This window comes from Gouania willdenowi, chromosome 21 (genome assembly GCF_900634775.1).
Source record: "Gouania willdenowi chromosome 21, fGouWil2.1, whole genome shotgun sequence".
NCBI lineage: Eukaryota > Metazoa > Chordata > Actinopteri > Blenniiformes > Gobiesocidae > Gouania > Gouania willdenowi.
In genome coordinates, this window is record NC_041064.1 from 4,553,568 (window position 1) to 4,568,070 (window position 14,503).

The 14,503-nt window shown below is 35.4% G+C and overlaps 1 protein-coding gene across 1 annotated transcript; it reads left to right on the forward strand.

The window, feature by feature from the left end:
• Positions 1–3,706: 3,706 nt before the first annotated feature.
• Positions 3,707–9,085, forward strand: LOC114455184 (beta-crystallin A2-like). The gene is made up of 4 exons (XM_028436241.1): positions 3,707–3,896; positions 6,454–6,595; positions 7,512–7,654; positions 8,697–9,085. The coding sequence occupies exons 1-4, from the start codon at positions 3,739–3,741 to the stop codon at positions 8,842–8,844; spliced, it is 591 nt and encodes a 196-aa protein (XP_028292042.1). The 5' UTR covers positions 3,707–3,738; the 3' UTR covers positions 8,845–9,085.
• Positions 9,086–14,503: the final 5,418 nt, after the last annotated feature.

The window sequence follows — 14,503 nt, forward strand, 5'->3', positions numbered from 1 at the left end:
TTGTCACTGCTGGAATAAACACCCTGCAAGCCACACTGCGGACGCTTATGTACAGTTTTATGTCGTTTGAATAAATCGGTGAATCCAGAATTTGGGGGGGGGGCATACCTTTTAAGGATCATCAATATGGTACAATTATATTATAGAGTTGAGAAAACATACTAACCTCCAAACTATGATGGTGTTAAGTGACTTGGGTAAAAGTTTTACAGTCATGGTACTCCACAGCACGAGACATGCAGACATGTTTGATTTCATTAAAATATTAAGAAAACGGGGTACGCTGATCCATATGCTGTATGAGTGCGAGATGGTTCAAGACTTTGTCAAATGTGTTAACAATATATTGAAAGTAGAGCTAATATACAAAATTAACAGTAATACAAAGGCTTTTAGATCTGTTTGGGGTCCCTGTCATGATCCTCATATATGATCATAATGATATTTGATGTTTATTGCTAATCCTTTTAGGTACATTTACTAAACAAACTGTTTAATCCTGTGGTAAAGATACCAAAAAGTTGCAGTTTGATGGAAACACAGTTGTAGAAAGCAGTAAATACTAAATGTGAAGACGAGCTTAAATTTCAATTCATAGCAAAAAACACTAAAACCATGTAAATCAGTCTTTTCTATAGTCTACTTTTATTTTGTAGTAAGGGTGCGAAGCAAATCTAATTAGAGGGACCAAATGTAGCAAATAAAAGCTGACATCACAAGGTTAAAGCAGATTAAAGAGATTATTATCCCAGCAGGCTCCCATTATCAACATTCATCACAGCAATTAGATTAATGAGCAAACTGAGCATTAATACATGAAAGAACAAAGGGTTTCTGTGTGTTTTTGTAGTCATTTGGTATATTTTTCCTCTCATTTTGTATGTTTGTTGTTGTTTTGTGTATTTGGATTCATTTAGCGTATTTGTACCGTCATGTTGTGTGTATTAATTGTTGTTTGTAAATGGTTTGTTTAATCATTAGGTGTGTTTTTGTTGTTGTTTTGTGTTTATGGAGTCATTTTTGTGTGTTTTTATTCCCGTTTAATGTAATTTTGTATCTTCATCTCTCAATTTGTGCGTTTGTTGGTGTTTTCTGTCTTTTGAAGTCATTAAGAGAGATTTTGTTGTCGTTCTGCGTTTTTATCTTAAATTTTGTGTGTCTTTGTTGTCCTATTCTGTTTTTTTTCCATCATTTTGTTGTCACATTTTGTGCTTGGAGTCACGTTTGTGTATTTTTGTCAATGTTGTATATTTCTCCATAATTCTGTGTATTTTGTTGTGGTAAAATGCTATTTTCGAGTCATCTTTGTATTTTTGTCGTCATATTCTAAATTTTTCTGTCATTTTGTTTATTTTTGTAGCCGTCTTGTGTGTTTTGCAAATATTTTTGAGCATTGTTGTTGTCATATTGTGTTTTTGTATTTAGTTTTGTGTATTTTTTATTTTAGCTTTAAATATGTTCTGTAATTTTGTGTAATTTTGCATATTTTTTTCTCTCATTTTGTGTCTGTTGTGTTTTTTGGAATCATTATGTGTGTTTTTGTGGTTATTTTGTGCGTTTCTGGAGTCATTTTGTGTTTTTAGTGTCATTTTTATGTATTCTTGTAGTTGTCTTATTGTTTGCAAGTAATTTTGAGCGTTTCGGTTATCATATTGTGTTTTTGGCTACATTTTTGTGTGTTTTTATTTTCATCTTGGCTGTCTTTTTGTGTAATGTTTATGTCCTTTTGCAATATTTTTTTCTCATTTCGTGTCAGTTTGTTGTGTTTTCTGATTTTTTTTTTTTAGATCAAGTGTGTTTTTGTTGTTGATTTTCATTTTTTTCTCTCTTTTTGTTTGTCTTTGTTGTCATACTGTGTATATCTCTGTCAATTTGTGTTTTTTGCTGTCACATTTGGTTTTAAAAAGCATTTTCATGTACTGTATATTTGTCAATATTTTGTATAATGTTTTTGTTCTCGTAACATGTTATTTTGGGATAGTTTTGTCTATTTCTGTTGTCATTTGTGTATTTTTGCTGTTATTTTGTGCGCTTTTTTTTAATTTTGTGAATTTTTGACGCCATTTTGTACATTTACCTTTGGGGGACCACTAAATATTAGACTGAAGGTCCATGTTTGAGTTGGAGTAACCTGCCTCTCAGTATGTTTTACCTGAAGAAGACAAGTGTGTCCCCTAATGAGACATATATTACAATATTTTAAATCTCTCACCATGTGTGGACCCAGGTTTCCTCTCAGTGAGAGCCAGAGGATGGATCAGCTCCCAGAATGTTACTATTATCCTTCCACACCAATCAAACTGTTGTGTCAGTGTGTTACCATTGTGTAGCCGTGGGTCAGGCTGCCTCTGACCATGGCTGCCATAGTGATGATTCAGTCACTTTGGGGCTCTGGGGGACAATGGGGGTCTGGAGGCTTCAACAAAGCAAGCGGCTCTGCTCAGCTGCTGAGTGTGCAAGGCTGCCGGATCCAGGGGGGCCCGACCCTATAAAAGACCGGCCCATGCACCCACTCCCGACATTGATTACACTGGATCTGTCCCACCTCAGTACCGTCTGTAAGTATAGCCACACATGGGTGGGGCCTGGTACTGTGCATTTGATTGGTTTGATTTGGAAACCTTTGATTTAAAAAAAAAACAAAACAAAAAAACGATGGTTGATCATACATTTTTACACAAAAGTGTTTTTCAGAAGAAGAGAAATCCCCAAAAAACAGGAAAAGAGAACATTGCTACATTAATTCTGTTTATTTTTAAACTTTTGAGTATGAAGATAAAAGGTTTTAATGGCAAATAAGTAGAAAAAAAGATGCTCAGGTTTGTCCATCTCCGTTTAATTTGTAATTGCGTTGCATATAACTATGGTAAATTAAAATTTTTGTGTGTTGCATGTAAACCCAAACATTCAAAGTAATTAAATAGATTAAGTAGTTTATATTCAAAGTTATAGAAAAAAATTCTACTTACTTAATTATGTCAAGTAGGTGTAACATGTTCTTCCTTTTTGAGTTACTTTAACTGATAATTTTTAATTTGTTTATAAGTAAGCATAACTTAAAATCACAACTTAAGTTCAACATACATGGTAAGAATGATAAAGTCCTGTTGTTTCAAATTATTATTTCAAATTAAACTTCATTCATTTAGCACTTTAATTGAGTTGTTATCAAAAAGCACAAGTAGCTAGTCATCTGACTTTTTAAGTTCTGAAAAATTTGGACATTTAATTTAATCAACTTATGTGTTTGTGGGTATGTATGTTGATATATAAAACTATGTACACTTTTCTTCTTCTTTTCTTTTATTTAATTATATATTTTTTGAAACCTATGGAAAAGGGTGACTTGAACCTTTTATTTCATTTATTTATTTATTATTTCTCTCTGCAAGTCCTCTTTCCTAAAACAAAACACTCAAAGACCACAGGCATCTCTTTACTTATTATTAATTTATCGATCAAATTGTGTTGTATGTCACCCTTTGTATAAACTTTGTAGTTGTGCAAGCAAAAATACAGAAAAATAAAGAATTAAAAATAAATAAATTATTCCACTGGATCTGTCCCACCCCCAGTACCGTTTGTAAGTTCAGCCACACGTGGGTGTAACCTGGTACTGGTCATTTGATTGGTGAAAAGGTTTCATTCGGAAACCTTTGAGTTTAAAACAAAAGTGTTTTGACCTTCATGCTTTCAGAGAGTGACCTTGAAGGAAGGAGAACAAGCATCAGCAGCAGAATGAACACTCAACAGATGGAGCAGATGGGTCAGTTCAAGATCACAGTGTGGGAGGAGGAGAACTTCCAGGGCAAGCGCTGTGAGTTCATGCTGGAGTGCCAGAACATCATGGAGAGAGGCTTCGCCAAGATCCGCTCCATAAAGGTCGAGAATGGCCCGTAAGTCGCCACATCCTCAACATCTCACCGCTTTTCCTCCTGCGTCACAAACTATTAAAGTTACGTCTCTACTGTAATCCAACAATAACCTGATAGGTTACTGTTAGAATAGAATAGAGCAGAGGTCACCAACCTTTCTGACACTGTGAGCTACTTCATAGATACCGTATAGTCAGTACGGCGACCAGTTAGAAAAGCACTTCTTAAATAACTACATTTTCATGGTTTCACTTTAATTAGAGGGTAAGATTATAAGGAAGGCTCACCGTAACTTAAATAGGAAGGACATGAAATGCTTTATTTCTCCTAATTATTGCATTTGTTTAATTTTCATTACATTTCATTGAAAACAATCATATTCCTATTTTACTAGCTATTACCAAACAACTTATAACTAATTGTATAACATGTAACATTTTCAAAATGGAACCATTATGTCATATTGCATTTTTTAAAAAAAAAAATCCTTTTTATATTTATCATATTATATACAATATACCACTGACCATACACCAGATCTGCTACACTTTAAAACATTTGTCACCATGTTTAAGTGAAAATAATAATCATTTAAAGATAGGTAATTTAATATTTAATACTAAAACTTTATTACATGCAGCATTATTTAACTTGAACTATTAAATACATCTGTCTTATATATTTATCAGATTTTAGATGGAGCTCATTGGTGACTAGAGCCCCTAAGGGCCCCTCACATGGTCCATGCGGGCAACCTGGGGTCCACGGGCACCGTGTTGGTGACCCTTGGAATAGAGTGAAGTGACTCTGTAGTTGTTCAAACCTAAGATGGATCAGAGTCAGAGGTTTTTGCTTTGCTTGAATCAATCAATCAATCGGTTGTTATTATTAGATTTTCAATGAACAGAACATGAATCAGCAAGAATATCAATTCAATAGGAAAACAGGCACTCATCGAACACAGCTGTCGACCACATCTGGAGTAGACACACGTTCTAAATGTGCAAAGACATTGTTCGAACCAACAGGCCCAGATTGTAGTTTTTATCAGTCGTTATCTGGTCCCTCCTCCCTTTGGCGTGGGCATGGTTTTGGCCACGTGTCTTCTTTTATTTTAAGTTACGTAAGACTTTCACATTTCTAATTGTCAGAGTCAAAACATTAGCCGTCGCACATTATAATAAGGTAAAAGAGACAAAGACACTGAACCAGGCAGTAATTCAAAAGTTTATATCTAACATTAGGCTTTAATTAGAAGTCTTTGAATAAAACATTTCTAATGAATTACTATGCAATATTTATTATTGATCAGTTCTCAAACTGTCTTTAGTGATAAACTGAGTGTCCCTGAGGTTGTTATATCTGACTTAGGCCTCGAAAAATTTGGTTGACCAGTTTGAACTATTTTATGTAAGGATATATTTGGTAAAATGATAATTAGGAAAGGGATATATAATTAGAGTATGTCAAAAAGAAACAGTGAATAGTAATTTACATCAACACTACTCAATATCTGCACTAGAATGGCTTTTTTTTGTTGCCTCACAATCTCACTCTCACTAAAAGGAAGAACCAAACCTTGTGATTCTAACCTGTGGTCTTATTGCGCTGCTCGCCGGCGTGCCTGGTTGTTGTGTTTGTGTGCGTCTGTATTCATGAATCTTTGTGATATGAGCTGTGCTGTGTGCAGCTGTGGGCTGGGAGCCAACATGGCTGAGTGACTGCTGATCAGATAACAACTTATAGTGATGGTGGCACTGTTTGCTTTACGCTCTGCACAAACAAAAGGAGCCTCCTGCTCATGTTTAACAAAAAGAAAAGACAGTTTCAGTGTCATTAGGACCCTAACATAGCAACTGTTTTAAAATCATGCGCTTGTGTCTTCTCCATGGTTGGGTGGGTGTTTTTAATGTCATTTTTTGTATTGTTTTCTCTCATTTAGTGTGTTTATTAGTGTTTTATGCTTTTTTGGAGTCATTTTGTGCATGTTTTTTGTTGTAATATTGTGTTTTTGGAGTCATTTTGTGTATTTTTGTGGTTGGAATGTGTATTTATGTTGTCGTATTGTGTATTTTTCTGTCAGTTGTGCTTTTGTAGTCATTTTGTGTATTTTTGCTGTTGTATTGTGTATTTTTAATGTAGTTTTGTATTTTTTTATGTCATTTTGTGTGTGTTTGTTAGTGTTTCCTGTGTTTTTGGAGTCATTTTGTGTGTTTTTGTTGTTGTATTGTGTATTTTTCTTGTCGTACTGTGTATTTTTCTGTCATTTTGTGTGTGTTTGTTGGTGTTTCCTGTAATTTTGGAGTCATTTTGTGCAATTTTAATATTGTTGTGTATGTTTTCTGTCATTTTGTGCGTGTGTGTTAGTGTTTTCTATCTTTTTGGAGTCATTTTGAGAATTTTTGCTCTTATTTTGTGTACCTTTCTTTATTTTTGTGTGTTTTTAGAGTCACTTTATACCTCTAGGGGCCACACAATGTTCGACTGAGGGCCTCCAGCTGCCCACCATGTCTGAGGAGGGTTAGAGCTTTCATTTGAAATCATGTGTTTCTTCCGTATGCTTGTGTCTTCTCCACAGTTGGGTGGGTTATGAGTACCCAGAGTTCCAGGGACAGCAGTTTATCCTGGAGAAGGGAGACTATCCTCGCTACGAGGCCTGGAGCGGAAACAGCAGCTACAGAACAGAGCACATGCTTTCCTTCAGACCCATCAAGTGTGCTGTGAGTCCACCATCCACCTTCGGACACCAAGAAAATTATATTTCTAAGTAACTTAAATTTCTGAGGGAGTTTCATTCAGATTTCTGCTTCAGTGAAGGAAGTCTAGAACCTACTTTTCTTATTTTAGTGAAGCTGCGTCAAAGCTGGGCCTCTAGAATTTATTTTAGAAAATGGTTTAGTTTGATACTTTTTGTCAACTTTAAAAACTCAATTTTAGCTTAGAATCCGAATCAGAAATACTTTAACCCTCCGATTATCCTCAAAAAACCTAATTTACCCTAGGGGTCAATATGACCCCAGGGATATTTACCTCCAGAAAATGATTTTTTTTACGAAAATTGTTGACCAACTTTTTGTGTCAGGCATTTTGTTTATTTGTTGAATACATAAATAACCCGTTGATAATTAAACCTTCGTCTGTTCTCAAGCGCCATCATTAGGTCAAACCTCCTCAAATTTACCAACATTAACTTATCTTTTACAGCTAAAACAGTTTGGGGTCAAAATGACCCCAGTGGAACACCAATGATACAAAATGCATTCAGCGTGTGGAAAAAATATCATTGTGATAATTTTATGCTTAATCAATTGATCAAATTAGGAAAAGTCATGAAATATGAAGCAAAAAACACAAAGTCTATTATTTTTTTAATCGTAAACACTGAATGAGGTCAAAGTGACCCCAAGGCTAATAGCAAGGTTAAAAGTAAACGACTGATTTAGAAATATACTCAAAAAACTACAAGTACCAATAAAAGCAACTCAGCTATGATAAAATGAGTACTTGCAATCCATTACTTTCACCTCTATTGATTAATACCACAAGGTTCCTCTCTGTCTGCTCCATCATCATCATCATCATCATCATCATCATCATCAACATCATCCTCACATGTTCTCATCCTCTTTGTCTCAGAACCACAGCGACAGCAAGGTGACCCTGTACGAGTGCGAGGACTTCCAGGGACGTAAGTTTGAGATGTGTGACGACTACCCCTCCCTACAGGCCATGGGCTGGTGCAGCAAGGAGGTTCCTTCCATCAAAGTCAACTCAGGAGCGTAAGTCACTCAGAACCTTCTTATAATCCATCTGCTTTTCTGTTTCCTGCCTTTGTCAACATTATTTGAGTTATTTTCAATTCACATTGTTCAGGGATTGAAACTAAAACAGAATTTGACGTGTCATCTTTCCCCTCTTGCTCTACTGTATCTGCACATTCAGTTCATTTTCAATTCTTTTCATTTGTCAGAACGGGGGTTCTCAACCTTGGAGTTGCGAAACACTGGGAGGGAGTTGCCAGATGCCTTCAGTAAACTAGCAATATTTTTAACATAGTGCCATATTTTAACCTTTTTTCATCACTTTTTCTTGCCATATTTTGCTCTTTTTAATGCACTTTTGCTATGTTACTCCCATTTCTACCACTTCTCCATCAAATTTCAATGCCTTTTCTGCACATTTTTTCTACTTTCAAGACATTTTCAGCACTTCTACCACTTGTCCACCTAATGTCGCATATGTTGACCCATTATTGTCATTTTTAACTTCTTTTCACCATATTTCATGCTTATTTTTGCCAATTTAACCACATTCACGATTTGTCATGCCCATTATTTGCCAGTTTAAACTGTAATTTGCAGCCTTTAACCAATTTCTGTGGTTTTTAAAATCCCATTTCACCACCTTTTCCATTATTTTTGGTCACTTTTAACACATTTTTGTTTCTGATTAAAACAAGGATTTACATCTTTAAGATGAATATATACTATGGCACCAATAACAATGAATTTCCTGGACAACAGTGTATATTATTCAGATGAATAAATAAATGTGGTTATCACGATGGACCATCATTTTGCTGACTTCATGGATGAACCCCAAAAAGCTCTCCCCTTTATTCCCCCTTATCGATGGTTCCCTGGTATCTTTATTTTGGGGCCGCGGGCTGAAAAGGTTGAGAACCATTGTCGTTAGAAGAACTAAAAATACCAGAATATATGAATCAAAAGGAGCAGAACAATGTTTTTCCTTCTTGTTTTTGTTGGTTATTCTGAGTGAAGATGCTTGGCTTTGATCCAACCCCCTCCTCCATTGTTGCAGCTGGGTGGCCTATCAGTTCCCCGGTTACCGTGGTTACCAGTACATCCTGGAGAGAGACAGACACCAAGGCGACTACAGGAACTACAATGAGTTCAGCACCCAGGCCCACACCAACCAGGTGCAGTCCATCCGTAGGATCCAGCACTAAGTGACATCGCCCCCCTCCACACCTGAAAAAAAAAAACCAAAACACAGGAGAAATGTTTCCTGGGTCATCATCATTGCTAATGTCGCTAACTTGAACCCTGGACGGGCTGCTGTCACAGACCAGTAGATGTTTCTATAGCTCTCTGTGGCTCTGCATGTATGGATTTCATAAAGTACCTACTTCTATACCATGCTGATGCATCTTCTAGGAATAGGAAATAAAGGCTTTTTGCTCCAAACTAGACGCCTGTCCGTCTCTTTTTGTGAATCTGCTTGATTCCAGTAAATAAATAACATAAACTCTGAATATCTTGTCGTTGCTTATTAAAAATGTTTTTAGCACATGTCATTTGGCACGTGCACAAGCTTTGAATTCATTAAAAAAGAATACTCATGTCATGCTTGCAGTGGAATAAAAATATCAATATATTATTTTCTCCTGTATTAAAAGCAATGCCTAGTTTTAAATGAAAATATTGTACATTATTATATGTTTTTATACCTTTCTCTCACTCAATACTGGTAAGATTGATAATTGCCAATGGTTTTGTCAAAAAAGAAAAGAAATAAAAATGATTTTCCCCTATAGGAAATATGCTATTTCTGGGCCCCCAGTTCAAATTGAGCAAAGAATGCAAGATGAGTATAACTTTTTAAAAAAATCAAGAAGAAACAATCCTTTATATGTAAATAAAGCAGATGTTAAAATATGTATTTAAAGCTTTAGGAGCAAGAACACAAACTGTAACCACACTATAATTGTGTTTTATCATATTTCTATAGCCTACAGCAGCAGTTTGTGTTACTTTGTAGCATTTTTTTTGATCAATCGTGGATTTCTGTTCCTATTTTCTGTATTTTTGTTCTTTTATGTATTATTTTTTGTTGTTTTGTTTGTTTATGGAGTCATCTTGATTATTTTAGTTGTCTATTGGGTATTTTTAGAGTCATTTTGTGCGTATAGCCAGTTAGCTATTTCTGTCCAACATTTTTTTTTAAGTAAATCTGGGATAAAGACTGGTAGATTTCAATATTCAGAGATGAGGCCAACAACTCACCTTTGGGGTCCCTAGTGTCTTATGAGGTCGTATGCAAATGCATAGTACGCGTATAGCCAGAAACGCCTCTGAATAAAAGTTATCACTAAATATTCTTGTTAGAAAGGCTATTCTGCTTTTCCTGCAGTTGTTTGACATGCAAGAGTTATTTATTATACTTTATTAAATGTCATTTTCTTCTTCTTCTCTGTTTCTGTGTTCCTCTGTAATTGTCTGCACTTTTCTCGATCTTCTAAAGAGAAGTCAACAAATGTTTTGATCAGCTGTCATAGTGGGTGACTTTATACCATGTAGAACTGCTGTAAATTAATACAAAGGGGACCCCAACAGAACACAGGGATTAGTTGGATCAAGTGATGCAGAAGTCGTCTTCATTGATGACATATGGAGCCTGAAACCAGTTACAATCCACCAATAAGTGTTTTCGAATTGATTCAGAGCATGTTTTACACTAAAAACATCTAAAATAAGCCCAAAATGAGAGAAACGGGGGCAGTTGTTTTCCCATTGAGGCAGAAAACCCGAGGTGCTTATAATTAAGCCTCACCATGATGTTATAGTGCTTCACTGAAGTGCTTGGTTAGAGATTAGAATGTGTCAAAAAAAAGAAACAAGAGGAACAGATAATGCAGAAAAAGTTAATAAATATGTATTATTCATTGTTTGTCTGTTAGCAGGATTACGTCATGTGTACTCAACAGTTTTTGACCAAATTTCAACCTTACGCAGTGGAATAGTCCATTAAATTTGGGAAGGGATCAAAAACCCTGATCTTCCATCATTGGCGAAATGTTTAAAAAAAAATCAATATCTCTGTTTGTAATTGAGTAACCTTTAGGAAATGTGAATATAAGGTTGGTTTTTCAATTACCTCACTGATCTTGATTTCATTGCCTTTTTTAAAAACAAGGATGTCCATACATTTGGACCTATAGTTGTGGATTTAAATGTCTTCCAAGCCTTAAAAGTGTGATTGATCATGGTACCACTATCAGAAGCATTGATCCAGATAAATGCCAATATATGGAAAAGAGGAGATTTGGAGCTTGGCTCAGGTTTCTGCATTAGAGCTCTTGTTTCTTATTGTTTCATGTTTTCCTTCTTTGATCTTAAACTTTCCTACTTGGAAACAAGTTCAACAACTCCTACTTGTTGGCAGTTGAATTCCTGAAGTATTTTTGCCTCTAGGCAAGGCATTTTCTAGTGCTGGGATTCCCCTGCCACCAGTGATAGGAAAAAAACAGCATGTAGCATAAAGCTAAATGTAACGGATATCAAACAATGCACTAGTTTTGCATAAAGGAGACACAAATCCAATCTTTCTAATTGGGTCATTTCAAGTCATTTCAGTAAGTAACTCAATATTCACACTGTAAATTTTTCATTTGATCGGATGAATACTTCTTGAGATATGGCCAATTTAGTGGGGGGGGGGGGGGGGGTTCTTCCATTTTCAGCTTCCAACATCCAAGGAACTGCATCACATAGGAAACTAAAAAATTGGTATAGTAATACAGCTCCACCTACTCTCTCAGAATATATAAAAATATCTGCTATACATCCTATCTGGTGGACATAACAGCTCCTCAAAATTGGAAAAAAGTTATTGTGTGTTTGGGTCTGGAACATGTTTGGGCCTTCAGTAAATAACTTAGCATATGTTTCAGCTACCTGTAATTTGATCAGCTTTGAGCTATGGACATACACTGTTCACATGTTTTGTTTTAATTTACAGTATCAAGATGATCCTTTCTTGGGATATAAAACAATTATTCTTTATGCGACTTATTCAATATTTTTTGGGATGCCATTCTTTGGGCTATTTCACCATTCATGAATATCAAATATAATTTACATGAGGCCATTGTAGCTTGTTGCTCATTAGTGTTTTACTAGTAACAAATTCAAGTATTTTTTTGAGTCCAAAGTGCGTGGGCCATTTGTTGAAATGACATGGAATAACTCAATTCCTAAATGTCAAACAGTTTTATTACATTTGCTTGGTCCTTTATTATTCCCATTGTACATACTGGTGCTGTACAGATTCATCCATTCATATGAAGATAAACGCTTAAAATGAATTTCAAGAACTTCATGCAGAAAATTCCCATTTCCCCACAATTCTTCTTTATGCGACTTCTTCATTTTTATTTTGGACTCCAACTTTCAGGCTATTTCACTACAAAAATGTAAAGTCCTTTACATGAGGCTATTGTGGCTTTTCCTCTGTGTCTTATAAGCATTTGTTGTTTATCAGTTTTTCACACTTTGCTCTCAATTTTTTTTAGACCATAATGCCTAGGCCATGTGTTGAAATGACATGAAATAACTCAATTCCTAATTGTCAAACAGTTTCGCCACCTTTGCCTCATTCTTTATTGTTCCAATTGTACAAACTAGTGCTGTACAGATTAATCTATTCATATTAAGATACACAGTTAAAAAAAATATAAAGAATTTCATGCAGAAAATTCCCATTCCAGCGTTTACAGTTTGGTTTTTTCCTCTCCGAATGAGACGTTCATACTTATCTCTGTCAGCATTTTGTTTGTTTATTCTGATATAACATCATTGTGTTTGTCTTACAGTCACACACACAGAAACACACACACACACACACACACACACCACACAGGTTCCTGGAGTGTGTTTACTCGCACACACACTTCTCCTGTTGGTCCAGGACGTCTGATTCCGTGTTGCACACCCAAAAACACGCAGCCTCTCGCGGCACCACACCCAAAAAAACAGGATCTTTTAATAAATGTGTAACCAATGCACACACACCTTTCTCAAACATACATTCCTCTGCAGAGTGAATAAAGCAGTCGCTCCACAGCAGCCTACAGACGACTGACACTTGGGTTGAAAATGGCAAGCGAGGGGGACGATATAGTACGAGTGCACAACTCTGAGCTCAAGGTAAGTGGAATATCTGTAGAGAACTTTGGTGTTTAGAACTTTAGTTGCTAAGGGAATTGAAGATATTCAATTGGAGAAAATGTCCGATATTATGTCTTATCTAGCTTATCTGACCTTTACTTTCTAAGGTCTTGTTAGATTATCAGGTTTCTTATTTACATAAAAGTGCAATTTAATGAAAAACCCAACTTTTTTAGGTGTTGAGAACTTTTGCTGCTGTAGAGAATTAAAGATAATCAAGTTGAAACAATTGAAAATTGGAGACAATGGTTATATTGTGTCTTCTCTAGCTTACTGGCCTTTACTTTCTAAGCTCTTTGTTAAATGATCAGGTTTCTTATTAACATAAAAATGCAATTGAACAAAAACCCCAACTTTTTTCCTGTCTTCACCTGTGATTGGCTGCAGGCTACCAGGATGTTTTCCTTGATGTTTGGACTTCCCACTTCATCCATATGGTCTCAGGTCTGGTTTTCCAGGCTTGTTTTAAGTTGCCTGCGACGGGTACTTTGACACAGGCAGCTAAAGCAAGCCTGGGACGCTTTAGACACACCTTCAACCTTATCAGCAGATGACGAAACTTTACTCCAACATGTTTGATATCCAATAAATCTGTTTATGTGCTTTGAGATCAGTTGTGAATATGTTTATAATGCATGTAACCAAGTAATGCCATATGTTGGAGAGTGTATTTATTCCTGACTCATTATTGGTTAACGTTTCCTTTCTTTTCTTCTTCTCTTGTTTGGTGTTTGCTCATGTATTTCTTGAGCGGCTGTAACAAGCAATTTCTCTCTGGGATAATAAAGTCTTGATATGTGCACTACTTGTTGTATAGATAACTGATCAGTAGAGTTCATGTTTTAGATGGATCAAGTGGAACCTTTCCTACCAATAAATACATTTGTACCTTTACGTCTATCGCCTCTTTCTTTGTCTGGCAATTCATTGAAAAAAAATAAAATAACTAAGTTTACAAAATTTCAGTATCTACAGTTTTTGGATTTTGAAGTGAGATAAAAACGCAACTAAAATGTTACATTTGCTGTTGCAACTACATCAAACTTGTCATAGCTTAACCTATTTTCATCACTTTTTCTTGCCATATTTTTGACCCTTTTAATGTAATTTTGCTACATTACTCCCATTTCTGTGAGTTTTCCATACAATTTCAAAGCATTTTCAATGCATTTTTGCCACTTTTAAACCCTTTCTACCATATTTCCACCTAATGTCACATATATTGACCCATTATTCTCACTTTTAACCTCTTTTCACCATATTTCATGCTTTATTTTTTGCCAATTTAACCACATTCACAATTTGTCATGCCCATTATTTGCCAGTTTAAACTAATTGTTCATTCTTTTTTCCTGCAACTTTTAAGCCAATATGTATACTGCAACTTTTAAACAATTTCTGTGGTTTTTCAAATCCCATTTCACCACCTTTTTCACCATTTTTGGTCACTTTTAACCCATTTTATTTCTGATTTAGTAAATATGTCAGTAAATAAATAAAGATAAGGCCAAAATTTCACTCAGTTGACGGGATGCAAAACTAGGACTTTGAATTTATTTCTAACGTCATTATTTTTAATGAAGAACATAACAAGCTTTGCTCTGTACCCCCTTATTAAGGTTTCCTGTCATGTATAATCAATAATTATAGATAGATAGA

What these genes read in the sequence shown, in the direction of transcription:
- LOC114455184 (XM_028436241.1), top strand. Translation starts at nt 3,739, where the DNA reads ATGAACACTCAACAGATGGAGCAGATGGGTCAGTTCAAGATCACAGTG. An exon ending in TCAGACCCATCAAGTGTGCT is followed by an intron (nt 6,596 to 7,511) that starts GTGAGTCCACCA and finishes TCTTTGTCTCAG; the next exon opens with AACCACAGCGACAGCAAGGT. An exon ending in ATCAAAGTCAACTCAGGAGC is followed by an intron (nt 7,655 to 8,696) that starts GTAAGTCACTCA and finishes CCATTGTTGCAG; the next exon opens with CTGGGTGGCCTATCAGTTCC.